Source organism: Macaca mulatta, chromosome 20 (genome assembly GCF_049350105.2).
Source record: "Macaca mulatta isolate MMU2019108-1 chromosome 20, T2T-MMU8v2.0, whole genome shotgun sequence".
In the NCBI taxonomy this organism is placed as follows: domain Eukaryota; kingdom Metazoa; phylum Chordata; class Mammalia; order Primates; family Cercopithecidae; genus Macaca; species Macaca mulatta.
In genome coordinates, this window is record NC_133425.1 from 7,272,201 (window position 1) to 7,299,799 (window position 27,599).

General features: G+C 45.7%; 1 protein-coding gene across 16 annotated transcripts in view; it reads left to right on the plus strand.

Moving 5' to 3' along the window:
- RBFOX1 (RNA binding fox-1 homolog 1) overlaps positions 1-27,599 on the plus strand; it is a 2,485,711-nt gene that overhangs the window by 769,690 nt on the left and 1,688,422 nt on the right. For 7 of the 16 annotated variants that reach the window (XM_077985605.1, XM_077985588.1, XM_077985607.1 and 4 more), the window contains exon 1: positions 19,636-20,607. The exons of 2 other annotated variants lie outside the window; for them this stretch is intronic. Coding sequence is in view for 7 of the 14 variants with exons in the window: in XM_077985578.1 (XP_077841704.1) it covers positions 20,514-20,516 (3 nt within the window). In the remaining 7 variants the exon portion in view is untranslated. Of the gene's footprint in view, positions 1-19,635; positions 20,608-27,599 lie in introns of those variants that run through there. 7 more of the 16 variants (XM_077985578.1, XM_077985568.1, XM_077985595.1 and 4 more) reach the window with 2 other exon arrangements.

Consider the following 27,599-nt stretch of genomic DNA (forward strand, 5'->3'; position numbering starts at 1 on the left):
AGTTGCTCCATTATAGGGGATGCTTTTTAGGCAGGCTATATAGGATGACTGTCCCTTGCAGTGGTTTGTTGGAAGAGAGAAGGATATGTCTGCAAAGGTCTTACCTCCTCCTATTATCTCATAGGACACATTCACTCAGTGAGAGAATTAACTCATCTACATTTACAGGATGTGTTTTCTGGCCTCTTAGGGTAGCACCTGCACAAGATAGATCCCGTGCCCCCATGGTGTGATGCTTCTTCTGAACCTGGAAGCAGTGGGAGGAACCATAAACTTCCTGAGCCTGGTTGGATTGTACTTGGGTTATGATGTCACAGCAGGCATGATGAAGATCACGCCAAAGCTCAGCCCTGAGTAACAGCTCGGTTATGTTAAGATAGGAGGCACTGTGGGGGAACTTCCTTTGCCAGAATTTCCTTTGAGGAAAGGGTTAGGTGGTGCCGAACACATCTGGAGAGTATAAAAACTGGATCCCATGCATGTCTGTCTTGCATCTCCCACTCTCTTGTAAGCAAAATAAGGGTGAAAACTCTATGTATTACTTTACTGAATACTGTGTAACTAGACAGCCTCTAGAACAGTGCCAGGAAATAGAGTTACTTAAATATTTGTTGAATGGATGGATAAGTGGATGGATGAATGGGTGGGTGGGTGGGTGGGTAGGTGGGTGGATGACTAGGTGGATGGGTGGATGAGTGAGTTGGTGAATGGGTAGATGGGTGGATGAGTGCATGGGTAGATGGATGGATGAGTGGGTGGGTGGATAGGTAGATGGGTAGGTGGATAGGTAGACGGTTAGGTGGGTGGATGAATGGGTGGGTGGGTGGATAGGTAGTTAGGTGGGTGGGTGGATGGATAGTTGGATAGGTGGGTAGGTGGGTGGACAGGTAGGTGGGCAGATGAGTGGGTGGGTGGATAGGTAGGTAGGTGGTTGGGCAGGTAGGTAGGTGGATGGATGGGTGGATGGATGGGTAGATGAGTACATGGGTAGATGAATGGATGGGTGGATGGATAGCTGCATTGATCGATGGATGAGTAGATGAGTGGGTGAGTAGATTGGTGGATCAATGGATGGGTAGGTGGGGGGATGAATAAGTGGGTGGATTGGTGGATGGGTAGGTGGGTTGATAGGTAATGGGTAGGTAGATGGACAGATGGATAGTTATTTAAATTAAAATTAATTAAAATATCTTAGCCTCTGCCCACTTCTTCAAAATTACTGGTAAGTTGTTAGCTAGTGGCAACAATATTTGACCAACTGGACAATCATCTTTGCACAGCATGCTCTGCCACATATTAGCCTGGAGCTCTCCAGTGGCTGTGTTGGTCCTGGGATTCTGATAATTTCCAATGAGATGATTTTCTCTAGATTTTCACTTGTAGGATTTATGTAAGAGTTATTGGCATAAAGACACCAGGATCAAGTATCTTTATGCCAATAAAGAAACCACCAATGGTGTGTGGCTTGTGGAGCTCTGCAATGTAATATATATATATTTTTATTATACTTTAAGTTCTAGGGTACATGTGCACAACGTGCAGGTTTGTTACATATGTATACATGTGCCTTGTTGGTGTGCTGCACCCATTAACTCGTCATTTACATTAGGTATATCTCCTAATGCTATCCCTCCTCCTTACCCGCTCCCCACAATAGGACCCGGTGTGTGATGCTCCCCTTCCTGTGTCCAAGTGATCTTATTGTTCAATTCCCACCTATGAGTGAGAACATGCGGTATTTGGTTTTCTGTTCTTGCGATAGTTTGCTGAGAAAGATGGTTTCCAGCTGCATCCACGTCCCTACAAAGGACATGAACTCATCCTTTTTCATGGCTGCATAGTATTCCATGGTGTATATTGCAAGTGCCTTCCATGGGCCACACATAGTGGGAAGGACTTGCCGCAAATTACAGAAGGCACATCCTCTGGAGCAGCGGAATTGGGAGTTGAACCTCATCACGTCTAACTCCAGAGTCCGTGCTTTTAACGATGTTTTCCCGAGATAAGTGTGTTATTAAAAATATACAAGGTGGATTTTAGATACTACAGTGACAAGATTATTCATCTTAGTGCTTATGTATTTGCTTAAATACGTGGTAACATTGCTAGTTTTTAATTAGGCTATTAATGTTTTCATTTCAAAATACATTAAAGAAATAATTTTAAGAAAAAATATCAACTGTATAAGACTGCAGCTGGTACAAGTATATGATAAAACCATGAGGGTGGTGCACAAATGACTAAAGCTTGGGAAACACTGCAGTAAGCCAAATTGGAATATCCAATGGGACTCAGAACTCTCTGAGACCCTCCTCGTTCCGTCTTCTTCCCCTATTCTTTACTCCCGTGATTATTGTAGGGCTAGAAATTTTCCCTTCAAGTGTGAATAATCTATAGCTCTTAAGCCATTTTTTTTGTTGTTGTTTGTTTGTTTTTGTTTTTTTGAGACTGAGTCTTGCTCTGTCACCCAGGCTGGAGTGCCGTGGCATGATTTCAGCCCCTGGGCTGAAATCTTCAAACTCTTGGGCTCAAGCGATTGTCCCGCCTCAGCCTCCCCAATAGCTGGAACTACAGGCTTGCACCACCATGCCCAGCTAATTAAAATAAAAATTGTTTATAGAAATGAGGTCTTGCTGTGTTGCCCAGGCTGGTCTGAAACTCCTGGACTCAAATGATCCTCCTGCCCCAGCCTTCCAGCATGCTTGTTTTATAGGCATGAGCCACCGTTTTTGGCTACCATGTTCAACCTACGATTGTGTCTCTTTTGTCCTAGATTAACAGGCTAATTCACTCTCGAGAACTGAGGGAGTGGTACAGAGGAAATAGGGTTTTGACATGGAGACCCAGAGGAAGTAGCAGCTCTGGCTGTGTGTACTAGTTGACAAGACTCACTGTCCACATGGCATGCACCTTTGCATTTTGAACTCATGTTGGTGCCGTTTTGTATAAAACAGGAAATATTATTTGCCCACGAGTTTGAATGAAAGGTTGAAGTAGGTGGAGATGTGATAGATAGCATGATCTGGCCCTATACTTGAGAGAGGAGAATTGCTAAGATCTCTGTCACTATTTCTTCTCCTACCCTCTGTGTTTCCCGAAAGGACACAGTTTCTAGCACATGATGGGCACTTGGAAAAGTGAATAAATCAATATTAAGTTCTTAAAATAGTGGCTGACACATTTTAAGCACCGTATTTATGTTTGCTAATTACTTCAATATGATTACAATAATACATTGATTGAGTCAGAGCAAATGAAGTGGGAAGAGCATGGTTTGTGGACTCCCATAGGGGTTGTATGTTAAATATCCTCTGTGGTATCTGAGATATGCACTCTACACAGCCCTCCATCCTGTTCTCCGCCCTTCAGCAACAAGGTTGTGGATCCTCTGACAGCCATTTCAATTTTCCATGTTGGGGGACATAAGAAATGGGAGGGAAGACCAGGCGTGATGGCTCACACCTGTAATCCCAGCACTTTGGGAGGCTGAGGCAGGCGGATCACGAGGTCAGGAGATCGAGACCATCCTGGCTCACACGGTGAAACCCCGTCTCTACTAAAAATACAAAAAATCAGGGCGTGGTGGCGGGTGCCTGTAGTCCCAGCTACTAGGGAGGCTGAGGCAGGAGAATGGAGAGAACCTGGGAGGCGGAGCTAGCAGTGAGCCAAGATCGCCCCACTTCTCTCCAGCCTGGGTAACAGAGACCAAGACTCTGTCTCAAAGCGGGGGCGGGGGGGGGGGGGAAGAAATGGGAGGGAAAGAGAAAAATAAGATCAAGAGGTTTGTTTCCCTGGTTCCCTCCTTGTGAGATCTCCTGTGCTCCTTGCCTGAAGATAGCTCTTCCTCCTCTCAATGCACCTGCTCCAAACAGTGTCTCCTCCTGCATTTCGGTGACTACTTCTCACCACCGCCCCCTCCCCCCACCCCCCACCCCTACTCCCCACCCCTACTCCCCACCCCTACCCCCACCCCACCCATCCCCCCGCTATTCTTTGAGCCCTACGCACAAGGATGAGTTCATTGACAGGAGTCTAGGGTCATTACTCCATCCCTGCTGCACCTTTGTAACTAGCGCCTTTTTAAATATAGTGGCAGCTTCCTGATCACCTACACTGGTGTGTGCCAGGTCTTTTCTTTTCTATTGGGATCTTGCCAAGTACAAATCTAGCCTCTGCTAGTCCCTAGCTCTGGGGCCTTGGCCAAGTTCTTTAGCATCTCTTGGGTTCAACACCTTCGTCTGCAAAACAACTAAGCCAGGGTCTCAATCTCAAATGCCTCAGGAACCACACAAGTCCTCAAATGAGGGAGGAGGGTCTGTGCCCCAGCTGAGGCCTCTTGTCAAAGGCCTTCAAGAGAGCAGGCCTAGGTGGCCAGATGTTTTGATTTGTTGAGAGTCCACAAATCTGGCTTTTCTATGAAGTGTCCTGACTTTGAAATGCTGATTTTGGAAATATCGAGCAGGCCAAACTTTCGGTTTATTGAGAGGACTAGAAGGCAATGCCAACCAGGTTGTGTTGCACGGTGGTTAAGAATATCTGCTCTAGGATAAATAGCTAATACATGTGGGGCTTAATACCAAGGTGATGGGTCAATAGGTGCGGCAAACCACCGTAGCACACGTTTGCCTGTGTAACAAACCTGCACATCCTACACATGTATCCTGGAACTTAAGATACAATAAAAAAATTTTAAAAGAAAATAAAAAAGAATACCTGCTTTAGAGCCTGACTACCTGGCTTTGCTTGCAGGCTCTGCTGCTTACTACCTGGGTGACCTCGGACATTTCACTTAGCTTCTCTAAGCCGCGGTCTTCTTATCTGCAAAATGGGGATGATGTTTCATCCATTGTGTAGAGTCACAATGAGGGTTTCCATAGTTAATATTTGTAAAGACTTAGGAAATTGTACATAGAAAGCATTACTGAAGCGTTTGTTAACTTAATAAATGGGTCAGTGTGATATGCCTGATGCAACACTTGGCATATCAGAGACTTTCAATATATGGACACTCAAAGAATGAGTGTCCAGAAGGTTTTAACGATGGAAATGTAAACACAGATTTCTCCAGCTTCTGATATGCTATTCAGTTAACATGCACTCTCAAAATAAGGGAAGCCTTTAATTTTATTTCTCTCTCCAGAATGGTCTATTTAATGCCACTTGCCTTGAGATAGTATCTGACTTTAGAGGTCCTCATCAGAGTATATTGATACTCGGCCCTAAGATTGTTCTAATGAGCTTTATTGACTTGGTGAACCTTGGAGTACTTTTTATTGACATGCAGTGTAAATCATTCCATCTGACATTTGAATGTCCTTTCTGAGAAACGTGTTAGACCTCACGTGGAATACTGAGCTGCGGGTGATGTGTGCATTTCTTAGTCAAGCGTGCAATGTGTTAGATGAAGATGTCACATGCACAGCCTCGTCTTAAGCCAAAATTGGATGAGGGAAAGGGTCATGAAATTTTGTTTTGTTGTAAAAAACAAAAACAAAAAAGAAACAAACACAAAAAACTTGGGGGAACTCTAAGAAAGGAGTGTATTGTAATGGGAGTGTAAATATTTCCTCTGTCTTCAGAAATTATAAAAAGCCAAGAGTCCATTTCTTAATACCAGGAGCATGAGACGCACAGACAGTAATGTATTTGCTGAGAAAGTCACATGACTTCAAACGCAGAAGTTTACATTTTGTTCACATTTATTTGTGGAAAGAGGGGGAAAACACCCTGCAGCTGAAATTTTCTAATACAATAGCCATTTAAGGAATGATCACGCCTTCCAGGAACTCCATTTCTTGGATAATGTTTCATAAGCCCATCTGGACACTCATTCCCTTATGCAGTCATTCTGCCAGTGTTTGTTGAGCATCTGCTATGGGCCAGGCACCTGCTAGAGCTGGGAGCACATTGACAAATGCAGCAGTGTCCCTGCCCCCGAGGAGCTCATGCTCTCGTTGGGAAGACATGGAATTGATTGTTGTAATACAAGGCATGAAATGTTACCTGATACAAGGGTTTTGGACTTTGGCAGTGTTGACATTCTGAGCTGGGTCATTCTTTGCCGTGGGGCACTGCCTGTGTGTTGTAGGATATTAAACAGCCTCCCTGGCGTCTACCCATTGGATACCACAAGCATCCCTTCTCCAGTCATGACAACCAAAAATGTCTCTAGACATTGCCAAATGCCCCCGGGGGAACAACACTGCCACTGTTGAGAAAGACTGTTCAGTAGAGACATTTACACAATTTCTTAGGAAAAGAGCAGTTGATTCAGCCAGGAGGAGTTGGGTGGATTTTTAAAAAAGGCTAATGGCGTTTGAGCTGGGTCTTGTGTCATGTATATGGCTCAACAGGTGATGAAGTGGAAGTTCAGCACGCTAGGCAAATGGGTGCAGTGGGATGACAGAAGAGACTATTTAGAGACGAATGTGTCGTTCTTTGTGGGTGAAATCAGACTGTATAGCAGACAGGGCTAGGAAGGCAGGCTTGGACCAATTCGTGGAGAGTCTTGTATGGTAAGCAAAGATGTTAGAACTTGATCTTATAGGTGGTGGAGAGGTTGAGAGGCGATGAGGTTATTCATTAGATAAGTGGTGTGTTAACATTTGTGTTGTATTGCCTGTCTAATTACTTGGCTGTTTAGCATCTGGATAACTTTACTGGTAATCACACCCTGGTTTCCTATGGGGAAATCACCTCTCCCCCATTCTCAGACCAGATAGTTTAGGTGGGGTTGAATCTGTACTCTGGTTCCACAGACGTGGCCGGTCAGAGTGCTGCATCCACCACGTCACAATGATGGTTCAGCCCCGGGCACGTGATCCTGTCTGGACCACTTAGTGCACACACAAGGATTTGTTTGAGCCTTACTTTAGGAAAAAGAAAAAACAAAAAAAATGTTCTCATTCTGCTGGAGTTAGTAGTTGGTAGAATATTACATGTCAGTCTGTGCCTATTGGAGGGCATTTTGATGTAGTAACTAAAGAATCTGCCAATGTGGACCACGACACAGAAGAAAGCAGAAAGAAAGAGATGGAGCCAAAAAGGTCCTCACTGATGAAGCATTTGGCTCCAGCATTGCCTAAAGCAAGTGTTCCTTAGAATTATTACACCTATGTGTCCATAAATCCCATTTTCAGCTTCAACTAGTTTGAGTTGAGTTTCTGTCACTCAAAAGGGGAAGAGAGAGACCTGACAAATGGAGTATTTTAAGATATTGGTCTTGGATATGTGGAGAGTGGGTTTTCATAATACTAGCTAAAGCTGTTGTTCAAGGCCAGACAAGAGGCGATAGGATGCAGTGAGTGGAAATGAGGGGAACCCAGGAGGACTGTAGGAGGGAATGAGAGTTTTATTGGACACATGTTGAGTTGTATGCTCTGCACACAAGCTCTTCCATCACATGGGTCTACCCTCTCTCCCCATATTTTCCTCCCATATCTCTGCCATCCGTGTAGGATTATATCTCACTGGAACCAAGCTTTCTGGGAATGGGGATATGACAATATGGATTCACCCTCTCTCCCCATCCTTTTCTTCCATATCTCTGCCATCCGTGTAGGATTATATCTCACTGGAACCAAGCTTTCTGGGAATGAGGATATGACAGTCACCCTCTAAGATGGCACTAGATGATTCCTCTCTCCTGGTATCCATAGTCTGTGTCACCTCCCTTTCAACTTGGCCTAAATGTATTGATTCGCTTCCAATAAGTGGAATTGGACAGAAATGATGAGATATCACTTCCAGGACTGAGTCATAAGAAGAAGTCAGTTTCTTTCTTGGGTGCTTGCTCTCCTGCTCTAAGGGGGTCCAGCTACTACATCCTGAACTGCCCGCTGAAGAGCCTAATGTGACAGGGCACTGAGGGTGACCAGTAGCCTGAAGCCCCCGAGGAACTGAATCCTGCCAGCAGTCACACGAGTGAGCGGGAAGCTGGATCCGTCTTCAGTCAGGTCTTGGGATGAAACTGCAGCCACAGTTGATGTGTTGATTCCAGCCTTGACAGAGACCTTGAACGAGAGGTACCCAGCAGAGCCAAGCTACATCCTGACCCATAGGCACTGTGAGTTGATGTTTGTTGTTTCGAGCTGCTAAGTTTTGGAGTAAACACTTACCACTAGCAAGAGATAACTAATACAGTGGATATTTTGTTTCCACTTTAGTTTGCATAAATAGTAGTCACTCAATATATACTTGTGGGATGAGTGAACAGATTGATTGTAAACAGCGGCCCCAGATGCCTGGCAGATAGCCAGGTGATGATGTGTTTTGAGCTGGAGATATGGGTATGGGAACTTAGCCAAGAGGTGAGGGGTGCACAGAGCTTTGATATCTAGCAGCCATGGGGACATCAATGACATCTGTAGGAAGTGATTTAGGGGAACTCGTGGAGAACGAGATGGAGAGGAGCATCATTTAAGAAAGGTGGTGTGGGCCAGGTGCAGTGGCTCACATCTGTAATCCCAACGCCTTAGGAGGTGGATGTGGGCAGATCACTTGAGGTCAGGAGTGTAAGATCAGATCACTGAGGTCAGTGGTGAAAGCCCATCTCTACTGAAAACACAAAACATTAGCCAGGCATGGTGGCATGTACCTGTAGTCTCAACTACTCAGGAGTCTAAAGCAGGAGGATCACTTGAACCTGACACGCAGAGGTTGCAGTGAGCTGAGATGGTGCCACTTTACTCGAGCCTGGGTGGTGTAGCGAGACTATCTCCAAAAAAAGGTAATGTGTAGGCAGAGTGAATAAAGAGACAAGAAGGATGGAGCAGTTCAGAAGCAGGAAGGTGGCCAGGAGTGTGGTGTTCCTGAAGCCACAGAGAGCTGCCAGGAGATTGCTAATACATCCTATATGAAAAAATAGCAGCTGGGATCCAGGAATGCACATGGTCATGGTGGGGGAGTGGGGTGGGGTCGTCCATGAAGAAGATGCTAAGACAGTAGCTTCAGTGGAGTGCTGTGAATGGGAAATGGCAGGGGGTCACCAGATGCTAGAGACGCTGGAGGTGATAAATGTGGATTACCGTTTTCAAAAAGCTTGCTGGTTAGAGGCACATCCAAACCAAGAGTGCGGTTAAGGTTGAGGATGAGTTGAAGGAGCTGGAGTCATATCCCAGAGCTTCAGCTTGTGTATATCCTGACAGCCAGGGGGAGTTTGGAGATGGAGCAGAGGGAAGGATTAGCTGTTGGAAAAGAGATCCCAGGGGAGGAATGGAAAGATGGGAGCCAGCACCCTGGCAGAGCGTTTTGTCTTGGCACAAAGAAGTGTGTTCAGATAAGTACCTACGTTTTGGTTCAACATCTGTCTTGTGCTGTTCTGTGTTCTCCGCGAACTACTCCAGGAAAAATGTGGTTGCTTTTATTGCCAAGTTGCTTAATTGCCTTACGGAATAATGGCAAGCAAACTCGTCTTAGAGCTTTCGAACACAGAGACGAATCAAAGCAGGAAGAGGTAGAGGAATCAAATAGACGGATGGCCTTCTCATTGACAGCCTCTCAAGTTGGCTACCCCTTCTTTTATTGGTCTATTAATGACTGCTGACATCTGTGAAATGCCTTTTCGACTAAAAATAGAGAGGGATGCAAGAAAATTCTACCTGCTATCATAAGGCATATGGTTTGTCTTTTACTTTTCTTTTTTTTTCCTTCTCCATCTTGTCCATTGTAAAAGAGCGTCTTGTGCAAACGTCAGGTTCACAACATTCTTCAACAGTGATTCTAGGTCCAGGATGACTGCCATTTCATGCTCTCTAAAAAAGACCTACCAAAAAGCCACGATGGTACCTCATCCCATTTGTCTACCACCTAAAACTGCCAACTCATTTTCACCTGGTTGCACTTTGCTCTCACACCTGTGAGTCAAGTAGGGCTGTGATGCAAAGAAGCCGGTTCCACAGGGCTTGACTGCCTCCCGTTGCCAGTCTGGGACAAGAATTTCTGATGCCTAATTTGTTTATTCTTCCTAAGACATGACATCACTGTTTCTTAGTCCTAGTTGTGGCTCCAGGGACTTAGAAATGGCATTTCCTGAGTGTTCCTATGGGTTCCCTGCAAAATACCTGTAGATTTTAATATATTCATGGTGCATAATCAGTGCTTCAGAAAGAGCCCTGCTAACAATTACCTCCTTTCTGAGAGTCTGAGAGCCCAGCAAGCAATCATGTTTTCAAAGAGAAGGGAAATATCCATGCACAAAGCCCTCAGATCTTACAATCACGTTAAGTCCCTCCTCCCCCCACCTCCAACCGTATCCACAGTTACTCTGTTGTTGGACAAAACGCACTGATATTCCTTATCAGGTATTTGGAATATCTATGACATGGGGCAGCGTGTGTGTGTGTGTGTGTGTGTGTGTGTGTGTGTGTGTGTGTAGGGGGATTTGAAAATTTAGATTTCTGTTCTCATCCTGTACTTTCTGAATCAGAATCTCCAGCGTGAAGCCCGGGATCTGGATTTTGTTAAGCATTACAGATGGTTCTTACACACGCTGCAGTTGCCCAGCCGCGGGACATTTTGACATTCCGTCAGTGGAGCTCCATAGGTGAGGAGAGATACTGGGGTTTTTCTTTCCTATCAGGTACATGGCTGCTGCTGTAAAGCTAACAGTTTCCCTTCTTTCTTCCTGGGGACATTGAGAATACTGAGAGTGCTGTGTTGCCCCCACACCTCCTGTCCCCAGGTATTTTCCATGAACATGCATGCAGGCTGGACTTCCAAATCCCAGCATCTGACAACTCTCTTTGGTTGCTGAATTCTGCTCAACCCATGCCCAAGGAAGGCTGGAAGTGGTACGGGATTAACACCTCCCCTCCCCAGGATAACCAACCCTCACCAATGAGTGATGGAAACCGGTGAATGTATATTCCAGCTCCCTTGCCCCGGCGGCAAGGGTTGGGTGATAACTCTGGGGAGTATGTTCTATACCACCTCTAAGAATTCTTTATTGGGAATAATTTCCAGGTACCCACAGTGGTAACTTGCTTGATGACACACTTTTTCTTGGCTTCTGTCTGTTCTCCATTTACTTCCCCACTCCTGACCATTGGGCCATTTCCTGGATTCACTTTCCCAGTTCAATACTTACATTCAAATACTTGTCTCATGGTCGGCTTCTGGAGGAAGCAAAAAGAGCATCTGCTGATTAATGAGCAGAGCTTGTTGAGCCACCGCTAAAGCAATGGTATAGAAGAACCCTATCAGAGAAGGCTGAAGTGGATGGAAACATGCTTCATGGAAGGAGTTCACTTTTGACTAAATGCCCAAACAGTATCCATTAGATGTTTATGTTCAGCTTCCAGAATCCTAAGTTTTAGCCATTTATTTATATTGCCCTCATATTATCTACTCTATAGTCCTTAAAGATATTCCCAGGGATTGTGATTTTTTTTCTTTAGTGGTTCGTGTGTCTTAATCGAAGCATAAGGAATAAATAGAAATAATAAATGTACAAGTGGAAGCAGAGTAATGCACACTTTGACCATAATTTACAGATATTTTACTGCTTGGAGCATCTATAACCCACCAGTAACCACTGCAAATGCATACTCTTCTTTATAAGGTTGCATATTTCATCCTAAATGGCTTAAATATCTTTACTTATCCATTTGTAATAAAAAGACTAGGACTTAAAATAAAGTTAAGTGCATTTGAAGGAAATCGATTGTCAATACTCTGTGCTGCTAATACAGGGAACATTTTCCCCCCTGAGGTGTTAGTACATTAAGGCAAAACTACGTGTGTTCTGATTATAAATTCATTAACTATTTACACCTCATTGACTCGCAACTTTTTTTCCCCTTTGATAAGTCTCATTTTTAACCTTCGTGGTTGACTTTAGATGGAGCTATTTAAAGCAGCCTTTGTCCTTACAAAATGATTTTTAGTGGAACTTTAGAAAATTTGCAGAGTGTTTTTTAATTGGCCTTTGATCCCCTATACATAAACAGAGGTTCTGGGGATATCAGACTGTTAAGATTTAAAACCAAAGTCTTGAGCTTAAGTTTGTAAGCTTTGAAAATTTACTTGTTTTCCTCTGAGCCTCAGTTTTCCTTATCTGTAAAATGGGAATAGCACTACAACTGCCTTGTAGGCTTCTCTGTAGTTAAAGGTCATGTCTCAGGCTTGGCATAGAGTATGTTCTCAAAAATATTTTTATTTTCCCTCGTCTGCACAAGTCCTAAATGGACATGTAATGACTTCTTACTGTTCCACCCAGCAGCAGTATGAAGCTTGCATGTGTCTCCCAATTTACCATCCATTAGTGAGTGAGCAAAGCTGGTGACCACTTTTTGCCAATGACCACCCACACTCAGGACTTGCACTTACTCTCCAAGTTAGAGAAAAGGAGGTTGTGATCAGTTCTAATTACCATGGACAGTGGTGATCTTGTCATCTTTGTTAGTTTGAGGTAATGTAGTGTTGGCTGGAACACTCAGCCCAATATGAAGCCTGAGAGGAGTGAACTACAACATTCCTAAGGTGGCATCGCCCACACCATCTTGCATTTCTTCAAGATGACCCTGTTGTTTGGCTGTTCAGAGGAAGTCACCACTCACTTCCACAGAGCGGTTACCGTGTGCCAGGCACAACGGTGAGAAATTTCTCATGGATTCTGTCATTTAATTCTCCCGACAGTGCTGGGTGAGAAGAATCATCACTGAGCTGGATTTGGATCGTAAATTAATTGCTTACTAGCTTGGCGACTGTGAGCAAATGTCTTCATCTCTCTAGACCTCATCTGTAGAACGAGGATGGTAATCTGGTTTATAGTGTTGTTATGAGGACTCAATGAGAATCTGAATGGAGGTATAGACCTAGTGCCTAGTGCATAGTAAGGCTGAATATATGCTGATTGCTATTTATATGTTACTATTAGTAGTTTTGTTACCACCATTACTATCGCCATATTGGTAAGGATGCTTTCGACCAGTGATTCCCACCTGGGGGAGATTTTGCCCCTTGGGGAGCACATGGAAATATCTGTACACATTTGGAAGGAGTACTGGCACCTAATGGGCAGAAGCCAAGACTACAGCTAAACATCCCACAGTGCCCAGGGAGCCCCTCCACAGCAAAGGGTCATCTGGCTCAAAATGTCAGTAGTGCTAAGTTTGAAAAACCCTGCTATAGGCAATATGTCATCTTCAACAAGCTAATGCAAAAAGGGGATGTGTCATCTCATGGAACAGGGAATGCAGCGATATGGTAGTTTTGAAAGCCAGCTGATGTAGCAGCTTCACAATTTTCTGGATCTTACTGGTCCTTTATTCTTCCCTGCCCTGCCATCTTCAGTATTAGTTTGTCCTCAGGCTGGTGGCAAGGTACCTGCGGAGGGTCCATAGGTCACAATCCCATGAGAAAACATCGGGAGGTAAAGAAAAAATATATTTTCCTGTGGCCTTCACTTGGATAAAGGAAATGTTTTCTAAAAAGTAATAACAATATTCTCTTAGATCAGGTGACTTGGAACCTATGACAGTTCCTGAAGTAATCACTTACAAGGAGAATAGTTACCATATTTGGAGATGGGAATCTCTACTGCCCACTGTATTGATAGTAACTATTAATATGTTAATTATATCATCATCATCATAGTCATCATCGTTGTTGTCATTGTCCCCATTTTATGTGCAGGAAAGTGAATAGTGGTGTTTCTTAAACATCTTGTTTAGTTCACATTGTTATTAAGTAGTAGATATGGGATATGAACGTAGGCTGTCCTACTCATCAGCTCCATTCTCTTATTTCTAAAAGATGAATGATAGTATGTTTCATAAGGATATACTAAATAGCATATAAACTAGCCTGCCCTAAATCAAAGACACAGCTTAGTTTCTACTTATTATTGGCCAAGAAATCAGGAATTTTTACTTGAATCTGATGACACTCAAAATATTTGTTTCCAAAGTGTTCTTTATATAGGCAGGCTCCCATTTGGTGCCACAGATTACTGAACCTTCTTTTGTATTTTAGTTATTCTAAGACCAGTTGATTAAGAATCTCCTGTCTCATGATCATGAATCATTGACATGATTCTAAGCCTGGCTACATGGAGATGAGTGCTAGTAAACAGAAAGACAAGCTGCATCATGATTTATGTCTCATAAACCCAGCTCTGACACAAAACAGACTTAAGTTTTGAGTCCCACTGTAACCACTAGCCAGCTCTGTGAGGTTGGGCAAGACACTGAATTTCCTCCTTCTTTTAAGCTTTGGTTTGCTCATCTATTTAAAAAGGAAATCATACTACTACTTTCACCTAGAGTTACACTGTGAGGACTAAATGAGATATACAATCAAAGAGATTACATAGTAAATATCACATGCTTGTTACTTTTATAACTGTTTTTGTTATCACCATGACCATAGCTTAAGGTGCTATTTTTGTTACCATTACTATTTCCTCCATCTTATTAAGGGGATGTAGGCAGGAGATGAAAAGGAATGAGCCCAAGTAGAAGAGGAAAAACTATCATGTTTACTATTTCAAAGACACTTTGAAACAGAGTGTGAAAGTTGGTGTCTTTTCAGAACAAAGAGAGCTCATCTCTGGACACTGGATAGCTCATTCTCAGTATTAAATGCCTTGGTTAATATCAAAACCCTGACCTACATGATAGATGGTGAGTTAGTTCAAGCAATCAATAACTATATATTGAGTGTCTGCCATGTGCCCAAGGACTGAGGGGGGAACAGAGAATATAAGGTGCAGTCCAGTCCCCTGTGGTCCTCAGACTGTTTTAATTAGTTCATTAGTTGACTCAGACTGTGAGGAAGCCTTCAGGTAAGCCTGAAGACTGAGAACTTGAGGGCAAAGTAGGTCTTACATAATATTTAAATTGCACAAAACATTTTATTGAACCCAGAGTCATTTATGAATACATTTGAGTAACATATGAACTCTTCTGTGACTGCTATTGAAAGGTATACTTGAGAGGAAGAATAAAAGGATGCTTGGCTACTTGATTTTTTTTTTTTTTCTGAGACCAAGTCTCAATCTGTTACTCAGGTTGGAGTGCAGTGGTGTGGTTGCAGCTTACTGTAGCCTCAATCCCCCCACCTCAGCCTCCCATGTAGCTGAGACTACAGGTGCACACCACCACACCTGGCTAATATTTTAAATTTCTTGTAGAGATGGGGTTTCACTGTGTTTCCCAGGCTGGTCTCTAACTCCTAGGCTCAGGCAATCTGCCCACTTCAGCCTCCCAGACTGATGGGATTACAGGTACAAGAAGAACCACTACCACTTGCCTTCTTAGATTTTTAGATATTAGATTTTTTAGCTAGCTTTTTTCATCCTTTTCCTATTCTGTATGATATATCACCGACAATCTCCTAAAAATCCTAGAGTACTGTGGAGTAATCTACAAATCTCTGGAATTCACTGGATGTTTACACTTTCTGGAAAAGTTCTTAAACAAAGATAAGATAATAATGGAGAAAATGGTCATTGAAACCTCAGTGAAGGCAGAGTGAAGCCCAGAGGATTGGCACTGGAAATCATTATGGTAATGGTGCATCTTGAAAAGCTAACTAGTCACTCTCCACTGCCTGTGGTAAAGCAAATACGCCTTACAAGTCATTTCAGAGTCTGCTTTGAGCCTTCCCTAGCCCACATCTTTAGTTCCAACTCCTACTGTCTTGGCTCTTCCACCACTGTCCAGCCCCTTGATTTCAACATGACTCTATTTATATTGAACTGATTTGCTGTTCCTAGAAGGAGCTATGCTGTTTTGCTTCAGGCACTTTCATAAGCTGTATTCTCCTTCAGGAATGTCCATCACCCAACTTTCTGGGGAATTCCTACTTATTTTCTCTGTGTAGACATGACATTCTCTAGAATGCTTTGCCTGACCTTCTGCCCTTCTGCCATATCTGGCTATAGGCTCCTATTCAGTATTGGCCAAATCTTTCAAGACAGTTGCAATCACTTATTTATGTGTTTGCATGTGCTATTGGACTACAAGCTTCTTGAGTGCAGAAACGGAGTCTAGGTTATATACTAAATGGTTTACATGGGGGACTAGCCTCAAGAAGGATGCATGTTTGATGACTGAAACAAGAAAGGACTACATAAATGGATGAGCAGGTGGACTTCTCAATTCATTCCAAAGTGGTTAGCCCATTTAGACAGCAATCTACTGCAGTGCAGAGAAAGAAGGTTCGCCAGACATTTACTGAGCTTATTATGTGGCTGGTGCTGTGCATCAGGGAACAAATCTTTGACATCAAGACCTTTTGGTTTAATAGAAGAGAACAACATTTACGGTAAGCTGAGACAAATGACAGGGCAAAGGTAAATGGAGGTGTTAGAGGAGTTCACAAGAAGACTTTATCTGTGTGTATGGGGGGCTGGGTAGGGAGATGAAGGATTGGCAGGGAGAAAGTGATAGTGAAATGGAGATCTAAAAACTAAACAGAAGCTATCCAGGAAAAGAGCGTATGTAAGAGTATTTCCTGGCTGGATGAACAACATATACAAAAGGTTGGATACATCAAGAGAATAGCCCTCCTGGGTCACAGAGTCAACTTAAAAAGTGCCAGGAGTGGCCGGGTGCGGTGGCTCAAGCCTGTAATCCCAGCACTTTGGGAGGCCGAGACGGGCGGATCACGAGGTCAGGAGATCGAGACCATCCTGGCGAACACGGTGAAACCCCATCTCTACTAAAAATATGAAAAAAAAAACACAAAAAAACAAAAAAATTAGCCGGGTGTGGTGGTGTGCGCCTGTGGTCCCAGCTACTCGGGAGGCTGAGGCAGGAGAATGGCGTGAACCCGGGAGGCGGAGCTTGCAGCGAGCCAAGATAGCACCACTGCACTCCAGCCTGGGTGACAGAGTGAGACTCCGTCTCAAAAGAAAAGAAAAAAAGCCGGGAGCTGGTAAACCACATGGACAACTTTAGACCTTATCCTGGGGGATAATGAAGAGCTATGGGAAGATCCTAAGTTTGAAAGTAAGATGATGAAATTTACACTCTCAGCCAAGCAGGAGGCTACAAAGTCCTTGTTCTTTTTAAACCAGCTTTATGGAAGATGCCATTTTTGACATCTGCTTAGATCACAAATTGGGAAGTATTTTTCGTGTCCAGTAGGAGGAGCCAAAGTCTCCAGGTTCTTTCTAATCGTAGCAGGGCGATTCTTGGCCCTGGGTTGTCTTGGGAGCTGTCAACTTCAGCACCTGTCATTTACTTTCCAGTGGCTCAACATGGAGAAATGACAGGAAAAACTATACTTGGAATGTGAAAGGTCATTGTGAGAAAGAAACTAATACTTTCTAAATGAATAGCATAATGGCATGCCATATTGATCTTTACTCTAATTTTGTTTTAAATTGTAATGGATGCCTCCCACACTCATATTAAGTTTCTTAAGCCATGTAGCAATACAGGTACCAGTGAGTCATGCCTGACACTCATCACTAATCTATCTAAGCCTATTTCTACTCTACAATGAATAAATCAGAGCAGACTCAAGCTGACCTTGATTTTCAGACAGCTGAATATGTTTTATTTCATTTCCAATGGTAATATATATATATATATGTATTAAAAAATAATCAAAGGGCCCAGCAATTACCCATTTTAATGAAACAACAGCTGATGTTACTGCCTTGAATGATTGCATTCATTTGTTCCTTTCTGGAATAAAAAATGAAGGAGAATAGAGAAACAATTCCTGTTGGTGAATTTGCACAAAACATTATATTTCAACAGAATTTCCCATTAACTGTCATTTATTTCTTCTCTCATTATTGATAATTTGCTTTTAAATTGAGAATACCTCTTTTACAACCCATCTCATCTCCCTGCACGGCTAGACAATTACATTTAAATTCGGTGGTTTTCCCATTGTAAACAGTTTCTGGGGGAAATGATTATGATGTTACCAACCCCGATTTATGGTTTCATTTTGCTATCACTGAAGGATGAGACTAGTATAAAGAAAAAAAACTTGCTTACATACAAATATATTATTATCAAAGAGAGTCCTAAGGAAACGTATGGTGAAAACCAACCCAAATTGCAAAATCGCTGGGGCCAATGATAAAGATGTCTTTTTGGGTTTTGCAAACTTACTTTTTCAAATGGTGATCAAATATTGCATGCTTTAAAAAGTAATCCAATTATAGGCAGAAGTTCCCTTTCTTTTATTCTGAGGTTGAAAGAAACCCCAGCCCGATAGGATTGCAAGAGGAACCCCTAATGAATCTGCTCCTTAATGGGCGCTAGGAAATACACGTACATCTTGTACAAAGGAATGCACATCACATGGTCCCCCTCTTTTGGAAAGCTTACAGCATTTCTTAGAAAAGGATCCATGGTGTAAGTGCAAACGCAATCACATCACAGGACAGGAAAATGAACAGGAGCCTCAGATCAAGTGCTCAAGGCTGGAATCTGGCCTTGTCCAATCCCATCTGCCCTTCAGAAGGCAGGGTGGTGCCACATAAAATTAGGTAGACTGCCTGGGGAATCCTGGTTCCTTGCCAGCTATGTGACCTTGAACAAATTACAACTCACTGAACCTCAGACTGACTTTATTGTACAACAAAATCCCCTGGAATAGTTGTGGAAAAAAGAGGAAGGAAGGAAGGAAGGAAGGAAGGAAGGAAGGAAGGAAGGAAGGAAGGAAGGAAGGAAGGAAGGAAGGAAGGAAGGAAGGAAGGAAGGAAGGAAGGAAGGAAGGAAGGAAGGAAGGAAGGAAGGAAGGAAGGAAGGAAGGAAGGAAGGAAGGAAGGAAGGAAGGAAGGAAGGAAGGAAGGAAGGAAGGGAGGGAGGGAGGGAGGAAAGGAGGAAGGAAGAAAGGGAGGAAGGGAAGAAGAAAGGGAGTGAGGGAAAGGAAAAGGTGGGGGAAAGAGCAGAGTTTCTCACTCAAGTCCAGAGTGGGACCCAGAAAGGGAGAAATATTGCCTTAATCTCTCTAAGCATCTGTGGAATGGATAAACCTCCAGTATCTACTTCCAGTTGTTGAAAAGACTCTGTGTAAAGTGCTTAAAACAGCATCTGGTGGAAAGTAAATGCTTATTAAGTGCTAATGTGTATTAAGCCGTCGTGGGCTTCTGGCTGTAAGGCATCGGCTAGGAGGGCAATCCCTAGACCCCTTCAGCGTCCACTGCAGGAGTAGGTGGCCAGGAAGGTGGCAGGACAGGAGAAGCCCAGCTGTGAGGGGTGAGGCGTCCCAGGCCAGCCACATCCACCCCAGCCCTGCATCGCATCGCAGCCTGAATAACTTTTTGCATCTTGGATAGGGCTCAATCTCTGCCTGGCCGCGAGATTTGAAGACTTGCCAAAAAACTTCCTCAGAGAAGAAATGGACTGGGGCAAGAAGCTGCCTCCACTTAGCGTCTCTCGGGAGGATTCGTCTACTTTGATTGGGGTCGGGAGGAGGGCGCTAGTGCTCAATGAGTGAGCCCACCTGGGGACCACCAGGACGAGGACGGGCGCAGGTGAAAGTCCTGGGCTCATTGACCCAGCATCCAACTTTCACCCTCTTTCCCCTTTAGGCCAGGAGACCAAGGCACCGGGTCGCGTGTCCGCCGCCGCCCGCTGGAATCCAGGGCTGCACGCGTGACCGCGGCGGCGGCGGCGGCGGCGCTGGCGAGGGGAAGGGGGAGGGGGCGCTCCCTCGCGCACCGGATTATTTTTGGCTCCGCAGCCGGGGCTGCTCGCTGCTTGTCGCGCGCTCACACACAGACACACACGCACACACACACATGCACATATTTTCTCGCGCTCTCTCCCGCTCTCCTTTGTTTATTTTCTAATCTATATTTTTGTTGGAAGATTTCCTCTCTATTTTCTCCCGCCCGCCTGCAAACGCTCTTGCTGGCCGTCTGGGTGCACACACCGCTCCCTCCATCACCCCAGCCCCCTTCCCGGTCTCCCGAGCGCAGGGTTTGAAGGTCACCTCCTTTCCAGTCCCCGTGCGAGCCGCGCTGCCGCCGCCTCCTCCAGCCGGAGCCGGTGGGACTGGCTGCGCTGCCCTGAAGTGGTTCTCCAAGCAGCGCAGCGGACGGCGGACGGCGGACTGAGCACGGAGCCCAGAGGCCGCGTCGGGTGGGGAAACCCGAACTCGCGGAGGGGAATCCCTCCCCCTTCGCCCCAGCCCCTCAGCAGCACCCGCGGTGGGGCGGGGGCGCTCTGCCAACCCCGGGAACAGCAGAGGCGGCGGCACTGGCTGGACCCACGCGCGCGCCTCCGGGGCTGAAGAAGGAAGGAGTGAGCCGAGCCGAACACCCCGCATCTGGAGGGGACAGCTAGCCGCGGGCCCCGCCCCGGCGTCCGGAGCAGGAGAACTCCGAGCCTCTTGCCCAGGCAGAGAGAGCAGGAGCGGACCGCTCGCCGGGGATTGAGAGTCCTTGCGCTCCAGACCCCCACCCAGTGGCCGCCAGGGTCCCCGCCTGTCCGGACCCTCGCCGCGCCCAGGCAGGCGCGCCAGGGCGGGGCTGACCTGCCCGCGAAGTTGCGGACAGTGCGTGAGAAGCCAGCACCCCCTTCCGCCGCCTCCAGCTTATGGTGAGTGTGGCTGGGGGTGCAGAGAGCGCACGGGAATTCGGGGGTCTGGGGCCGAGAACGCGACCGCAGCCGGGCTCGCCGGGAGTTCTAGGTAAGTCCAGGCAGAGTCATCGCCTCTGCACCCACCCCTGACATGGTCCAGAGGGTCCCACGGAGGGAAGCGCTAGGTCCCCGATAACTGGCCTCCTCCTAGCGCCAGTCTGGGCGCTCTGGACGGGAACTTTTTAAGGGTGTGTGGAAAGATCTCGAGGCGTGTCCCTCCCCCGCCCCCAGGGGGCCGAGACCCTAAGCCCCCTCGTGCGTCGCTTCCAGAAGCGGGTCCTTCCTCGCCCCAGAGCGCCCCTCCGAAGCATTCAGGCTACCTCGTCCGTCCTCCTGGGAGCGAGTCCTAGGTGCCGGGAGCAGCAGGAGCCTGCCTGCGCACTTTGATTAGTCTCCCTGGCCGGCTGCAAGCATGCACTCAGCGCGCCCCCAGGCCGATGCCCCCGCCGGCAGGGTGTGCAGAAGGAGGCTTCTCAGTGACCCGGGAAGGCGTTTAGGTGCCCTGAACCCCTTGTGGGAGGAGGGGAAGAGGAGGTTCGCTTATCTGGAGAGAGCGCCGCTGTGTTTACTGGCACTGGGATCAATGCCCCGCGGTGCCACCTCGACCCCAGGGGAGGGGGCCAGCCGGGAAACCTGCGAATGGGAAACTCCTGCTGTGCCCCTTGTTCCTGGGAGCCTTAGAGAACCTTCACCCCAGAGAAGGAAACCCAGGGGAAGCAGATGTCAGCCCTGCGTTGTAGTGCAGGCCAGGGGGGGCTTGTCAGCTCCAATCAACCAATTGTCCAGCGATGGAGGCGAGGGCGGGGCTAGTGGGGCGCCGCTCCCATCTCCCCACCGCCCAGGAGGCCACTTGGCTGTGAGCTCCTGGAGCCTCGCTGGCGCCAGCTTCGGGGACCAGGTGTCACGCGGAGCCCAGAAGCTGTCCACTCAGGAAGGGAGGGGAAGACCCCGATCTAACCTTGTCCTGGAGCCCCCAACTCCATTCCTTGCTTCTAGGGAGTGTCGGGGAGGGAGCGGGGGGAGCTCATTGCTCCTGTGTGGGTCAGAACTGGGGTGCACCTGCTGGCCCCGGAATATCTGGGGTGCGGCTACTGAAGAGCTTGGAAATCCTGGTCAGGCAGTGTGGGCAGTTGGCACCCCAAAGGCAGGTCTTTTCAGTTGAACTTGAAAAAAAGTGGGGGACGTGTAGCTTTGTTTGAGTTGAAACATCATGTCTCCTAACTTGGGTTTTCCTTTATTAGAATAATGACTGTTTATTTTTGTTTTTAAATAACTCCATTGTGCAGAGAGGCCTGGCCTTGACTGCAGAAGTTTAGGACATGCCTCAGCCTGCGATCCCTTCCCTGCCCCCTGTCCTAGTTCATCTCCCCTCCATTTATCATTTATCTTTGTTACAAAAGAGAAAAAAAAAAAAAAGATGAGAGGGCCTGGATTCTTTCAATTTTTAAGTGACCACAGAGGCCCTGGCTGGAGCTACTGGCAGATTTATTTTTAGCCAAGATCTTTTATGTTCAGAAGCGAAGGACCTGGGGCCTATGAAGGGTAAAGGTGGTGCTGGCAGTAGTTGCGCTGGTAAAAAGTGGGGCTGGCTCAAAACCTGTGTCCTCTTTGAGCTCATCAGGGAGGCCCTCCGTTTGGAAGAATCCCCTGGGCTTTCCTTAAGTTAGCTTATGGTTGCCTCGGGCTAGGAAGAAAGGTCATCATTCCTTGCAGTAGTGAAAGTGACACCTTATGGGTCCAGAGAGTGGAGATTTGTGGCCCAGAAGAGCACAGGGCTTCTGGCTCAGTTATCTGCCAGCTGTGTGACCTTGGGCAAGTTACTTTACCTCTCTGAGCTTCTGGTTGTCACCTGTAAAATCAGAGTTTTAGTCGTAGTTCTGTCCTCAGAGGGTATGGGGGGTAAATTACATAAAGCACTAGACATTTAGAACAGGGTTTTGCACATGGTAAGTGACTGAATTATATGAGTTTTCTTTCTTTATTCTTTCAAGTAGATTGCTCTAATTTTTGAGCCTTGTAACACCAAGTGGGATAGGAAAGGCAGGTGGCTTGTCTTACACACATGCATTTTCTTTTCAATAAGCAAGAGAAGCCTCAAGTCTCCCATTCTGCTCACTGCATGTTCCAAGGAGGATCGTGGACAAGCTGTCCACCCACTGGCCAAGACATAGGTTGGTAGCATTTGACTTGCTGTCTCAACAAGCACCTGAAATTAAGTTTTTGCAGTAGTTGTGCGTTTCTTCTGACCCACTGGAAGACCTGCATCTCCTTGGCCACCTGGGATGAAAGTACTGCCTTAGTGAATCTGTTTTTTTGTTTTTTTTTTTTTGTTTTTTTTTTTTTTTTTTTTAATTAGAACATCATTTTTTAAATACATAGAATATTTTGAAAACACAAGAATTGAAGAATATTAGAAGTGGCTTTATCATTCATCCTGGGATTCACACATTGCAATTCTTGTGTTTAGATATAAAATTTTGTGGCCAGGTACAGTGGCTCACGCCTGTAATCCCATCACTCTGGGAGGCTGAGGTGGGCAACTTGCTTGAGTCCAGGAGTTCAAGACCAGCCTGGACAACTTAGCAAAACCCTGTCTGTACTAAAAATACGAACAATTAGGTGGGTGTGGTGGTGCACACCTGTAATCCCAGCTACCCTGGAGGCTGAGGTGAGAGAATCACCTGAGCCTGGGAAGGTTGAGGCTGTAGTGAGCCGATATCACACCACTGCACTCCGGTCTGGGTGACCAGAATGAGACCCTGCCTCAAAAAAAAAAAAAAAAAAAAAAAAGTTGTGATAGTATTTAAACAATTTGTGATAACATTTAATTGTATAAACATAGAAACATCTGTGGCACACATTTGCCCATAAACAAACTGAATGCACAAATACCTTGATCCAGATTTTTAGAAAGAATTTCAGTTTTGTTGTGGCAAGAACACAACATGGGCTGTAGCCTATGAAAAGATTTTTGAGTGTATCATAGATGGTTGTTTGACGGATAGTGTTGTATAGGAGATCTTCAGGAGTTATTTACCTTTACTGCACGAGGGACTCGGGGATCTAAAATTGTCATACTCATAGAAGCAGAGAGTAGAAGGTTGTAGCCAGGGTCTCGGGGGCCAGGGAAATGAGGATTTGCTGATCTAATCAACAGGTATAAAGTTTCAGTAATGTTGTAATAAATCTTGCTGTCTGTAGAACATGCAGTTTTTTACATCACCCTGAAGGTACAGAGTTTTCCACTCAGAGATGAAGCCGAAACATGGGTCTGAGTGGGTTTCTCTTCCTGGATTTGACCCACTCTGCCCTATTTTTCTCTTCATCATAATTGAAGCTATTTTTTTTTTTACCTCCTCCTGTAAGGTTTGAGCACAGGTCTTCTAGACATCCTCATGTCTGATGATTTTAGAAAAAAAAAAATAAGCTTAGTTCTTTTAGCTTGAACCATCCCGAGCTATTATATTTTATCAAAGTCCTTTCTGTTAATATATATTTTTTGTATCCAGAAAATTGGGTCTGCCCTGTATAGGAATCTGACATCTCACCTTTCCAAAAATTAGACCATTTTGTTTGCATCCTTTAAGCTGATGTGTGTGGAGTAATGAACACATTCCAAGAGGGAAATCGTATTTGACACAGAAAATACTTTGGAGACACAGCAATTTCCCAGTGGCGTGTAAGGAGACTATTGAAATCCTAGCACATTTGCTCTGAAGGACAGAGGGCAGCTCGTCCTGCCTTTGCCACCCAGCATGGGAGTTACACAGTAAGCAGCATCCACAGATTAATACTGGCTGACTTTCCTAAACTCATCCCTTAATCCGTCGCTTTCACATTCATCCACAGCGTTGTGCCGGAGACCTCAAACTCCGAGGCGATGTTTTTAAAGACACCACGAGGCTCTTCCTAATGTCTACCTCCATTATTTAAAATACTGCCTCGAGGCACACGTATAAATATTAAAACTTTAATTAAAGAATCAATCAGTGACGGAGCTTCAAAACAAGGGGATCCAGCATTTGGAGATGATGTCAACTGTGAACACAGTTAGACTCAGTCACAGGACTAGGGGTTCTTATGAAAAGTGACGCGTGGAGTTATATACACAGGGAACTGTCCTCATTTTTTGAATCTGCAGTCACTCTGAGCACTGTCACTCATTACCACTGGTTTGTCATTGGTCGCTAGTCAAAGAGACGCGGGTGACCGTGGCCTGCTACCACAGAAGAGTGTGTTGTCTTTGGGGAAGGAGTGGCTAACACAATAAATATTTATTTGGAACGTATCACATGTTAGAGCCTGTGCTTGGTGAATAAGGCAGATGAGAACTTTGCTTTCTTGGAGCTTATATTGTCATAGGGGAAACCACATCATAAGCAAGACGTTGAAATATATTTTCAGAAGGATAATGACAAGGGTTCCAAAAATTATGATGTGGTAGTGACTTGGGGGTGGGGGGGCATTCCAGAAAGGAGAGATTTGACCTGAGAACTACGTGAAAAGAAGTAGCTGATCTTTATGGATCCATACATGTATCCAATGAGTATTCTACTCATCTCCACTTTCTTTTTTTTTGAAACAGAGTCTCACCTTGTCTCCCAGGCTGTAGTGCAGTGGCGCGATCTCGGCTCACTGCAACCTCCGCCTCCTGGGTACAAGTGATGATCTTGCCTCAGCCTCCTGAGTAGCTGGGATTTCAGGTGTGCACTGCCACACCTGGCTAGTGTTTGTATTTTTAGTGGGGATGGAGTTTCCCCATGACTGGTCTTGAACTCCTGACCTCAAGTGATCCACCCGCCTTCTTGACCTCCCAAAGTGCTAGGATTATAGGTGTGAGCCACCACGCCCAGCCTCATTCACCCCTACTTTCTATGAATTCCTGAGTGTTCATCAAGCACCCACTGTGTGCCAAGCACTACTGAAAGCACTTCAAGTGCGGAGTGATCAATATATGCAGACACCTTGTCCTGACAGAATTTCATTCTAAGATGGTTGTCTGCATGGAGGGCGTTTCAGAGAAGGGGACCAGCAAGCTCAAAGATCCAGAGGCGGGAACAATGACAAAATCATACGCTTGAAGGTTGGTCCTATAGGCCCTTGAGGCCTGGGAAGGGAGCCTGGCTATTATTCTAATGGGAAACCATTGGGGGATTTTATGCGGAGAGATACCAAGATATATTTATGCCTTAAATGTTATGGGAAAATTGTCAGGTGTTTTTGAGATGAGTAAGTAAACAAGCATGCCTTCCTGGCCAGCCAGCTCTTCCCTCCACCCCCAAGTTTCAACTCATTTCTGTAAGCAAATTTGGTCTGTGGACTCAGTGACATCTGAAAAGGTAAGCCCTGCAACGTCTGATAAATCAAACTCGATTCCCCACCACCTCCTGCTTTTTAGGGCTTAGACCGAAATCTTTCATTCGAGAAGAGGGATTAGTTGATAGGGAAAAAGAACCTCATTTTCCAGTAACGTTCTTTGTGTGAGGGTGGAAGACCCTGGGAGGATACATCTGTATACATTAGCCTACTTAGCTTTCCTTTCTCTGGGACGCAACATCATGTGTGCGTGTGTGCATGCGTGAGCAGCCGCACCCGCCCACCGCACCTTCCCCCTCACCCTCCCCCCACCCTCCCCCCATCACACCCTCCCCCCTCCACCACATCCTTTTGATGGCTTGGCTGACATCTCTCCTGGGAGTACCCTGAGAACAGTTGCACACAGATGCCCTTTATTGATCATCTGTCCGGGTAGGTTCCCTTTCAGGTTATGGCCACAGATTCTCCCATTGGTGGGTGTGGGCCAGGGTAATGACAGATATTGACAGTGCAAAGTGGTTTGCTTATGGAGAGCTCTAAGTGCAGCTGACATTGTCCATCTTCAGAGGCTACTCTGCCCTTGGAAGGTGGAGGTGCAATTTGATGGAGGGTTTGGACAACTGGACCATCCAGGTTTCCTCCCATATTGACTGTCTCTTTATCCACAATACTGGAACTCCATTATTGCCTATTATATGTGCCATGGACATCGTAATAAGTGTACATGGATTGAACTCTTCCTACATAGCACAAGCTGAGCCAAATACTCTACCTTCATGGCTGTGTATTGTGCTCTGTGTTTCTGGCGTGTGATCGCCTCCCCCACCCTCCCAGCAGTTCACCTTGTTCACTTCCTACTCATCCTTCAGGTTACAGCTCAAAAGCCCCAGGCTTAGAGAAACTGTCCCTGTTTCCCTGTGTGGATTCTCCTTTTTTTTTACAGCCATCCCAGGGGCATCTTATATTTTATTGAGTGACTCTGTTTTATCCTTTTGCTCTTACTCCGGTGCGCCATCAACTGCAGGTGGGCCATGCATGCACCTGTTTGGACATCCCTGTCCCCTTAGCATCTAGTGTGGTGCAAGGCACAGAGCAGAAGCCCCACATGGAAATAATGAATTATTCCACTTGAAGCTTCTTGCACACTTTGAGGTTGGTGCTTTTCAGATCCCTATTTTGCACATAGAGAGTGAGGTGTAGGCAGGCGTTAAGCAGTTTGTCCAAGGGCACAAGAGCAGGTAAGAGGCACTTCCAGGATTTTGAACCTGACAGTCTGAGTCCACAGCCCCCGATGCTCATCACTGTGCACATGGCCCCTTTTGCTGCCTTTGTAAGACACAAGGGAGGGTGGGAGGCAGTGTGTGCATTGGTTAGGGAGCTCTTGCTGCATAGGTTGAGTTGTTCTGAGAAGTAATGCTGAGCCCATTAGAGCCACAAAAGGAAAACAAGGCACTTGTTTCTATTTATTGCAATATTACTTTATCGTTGTATAAGAGCCTCGCTGGATTTCTGCACTGGTGCAATCTGGCTCTTGTCTTGTTGTTTGTCTCCTTGGAGCCCCAAGACCTTGGGCTGCCCAGGGCATCTCTGGCCTCTTTCTCTAGGCTCAGGCTCTGAGCATGATTTTGAGGGAGGGGTTGGACCACCTGCCTGGCTACAGGCAGTCCTTGGGCATCATGCAGTCACAGCTGGAGCTGCTCTGATAGCCACTCAAAATGTGGTGTG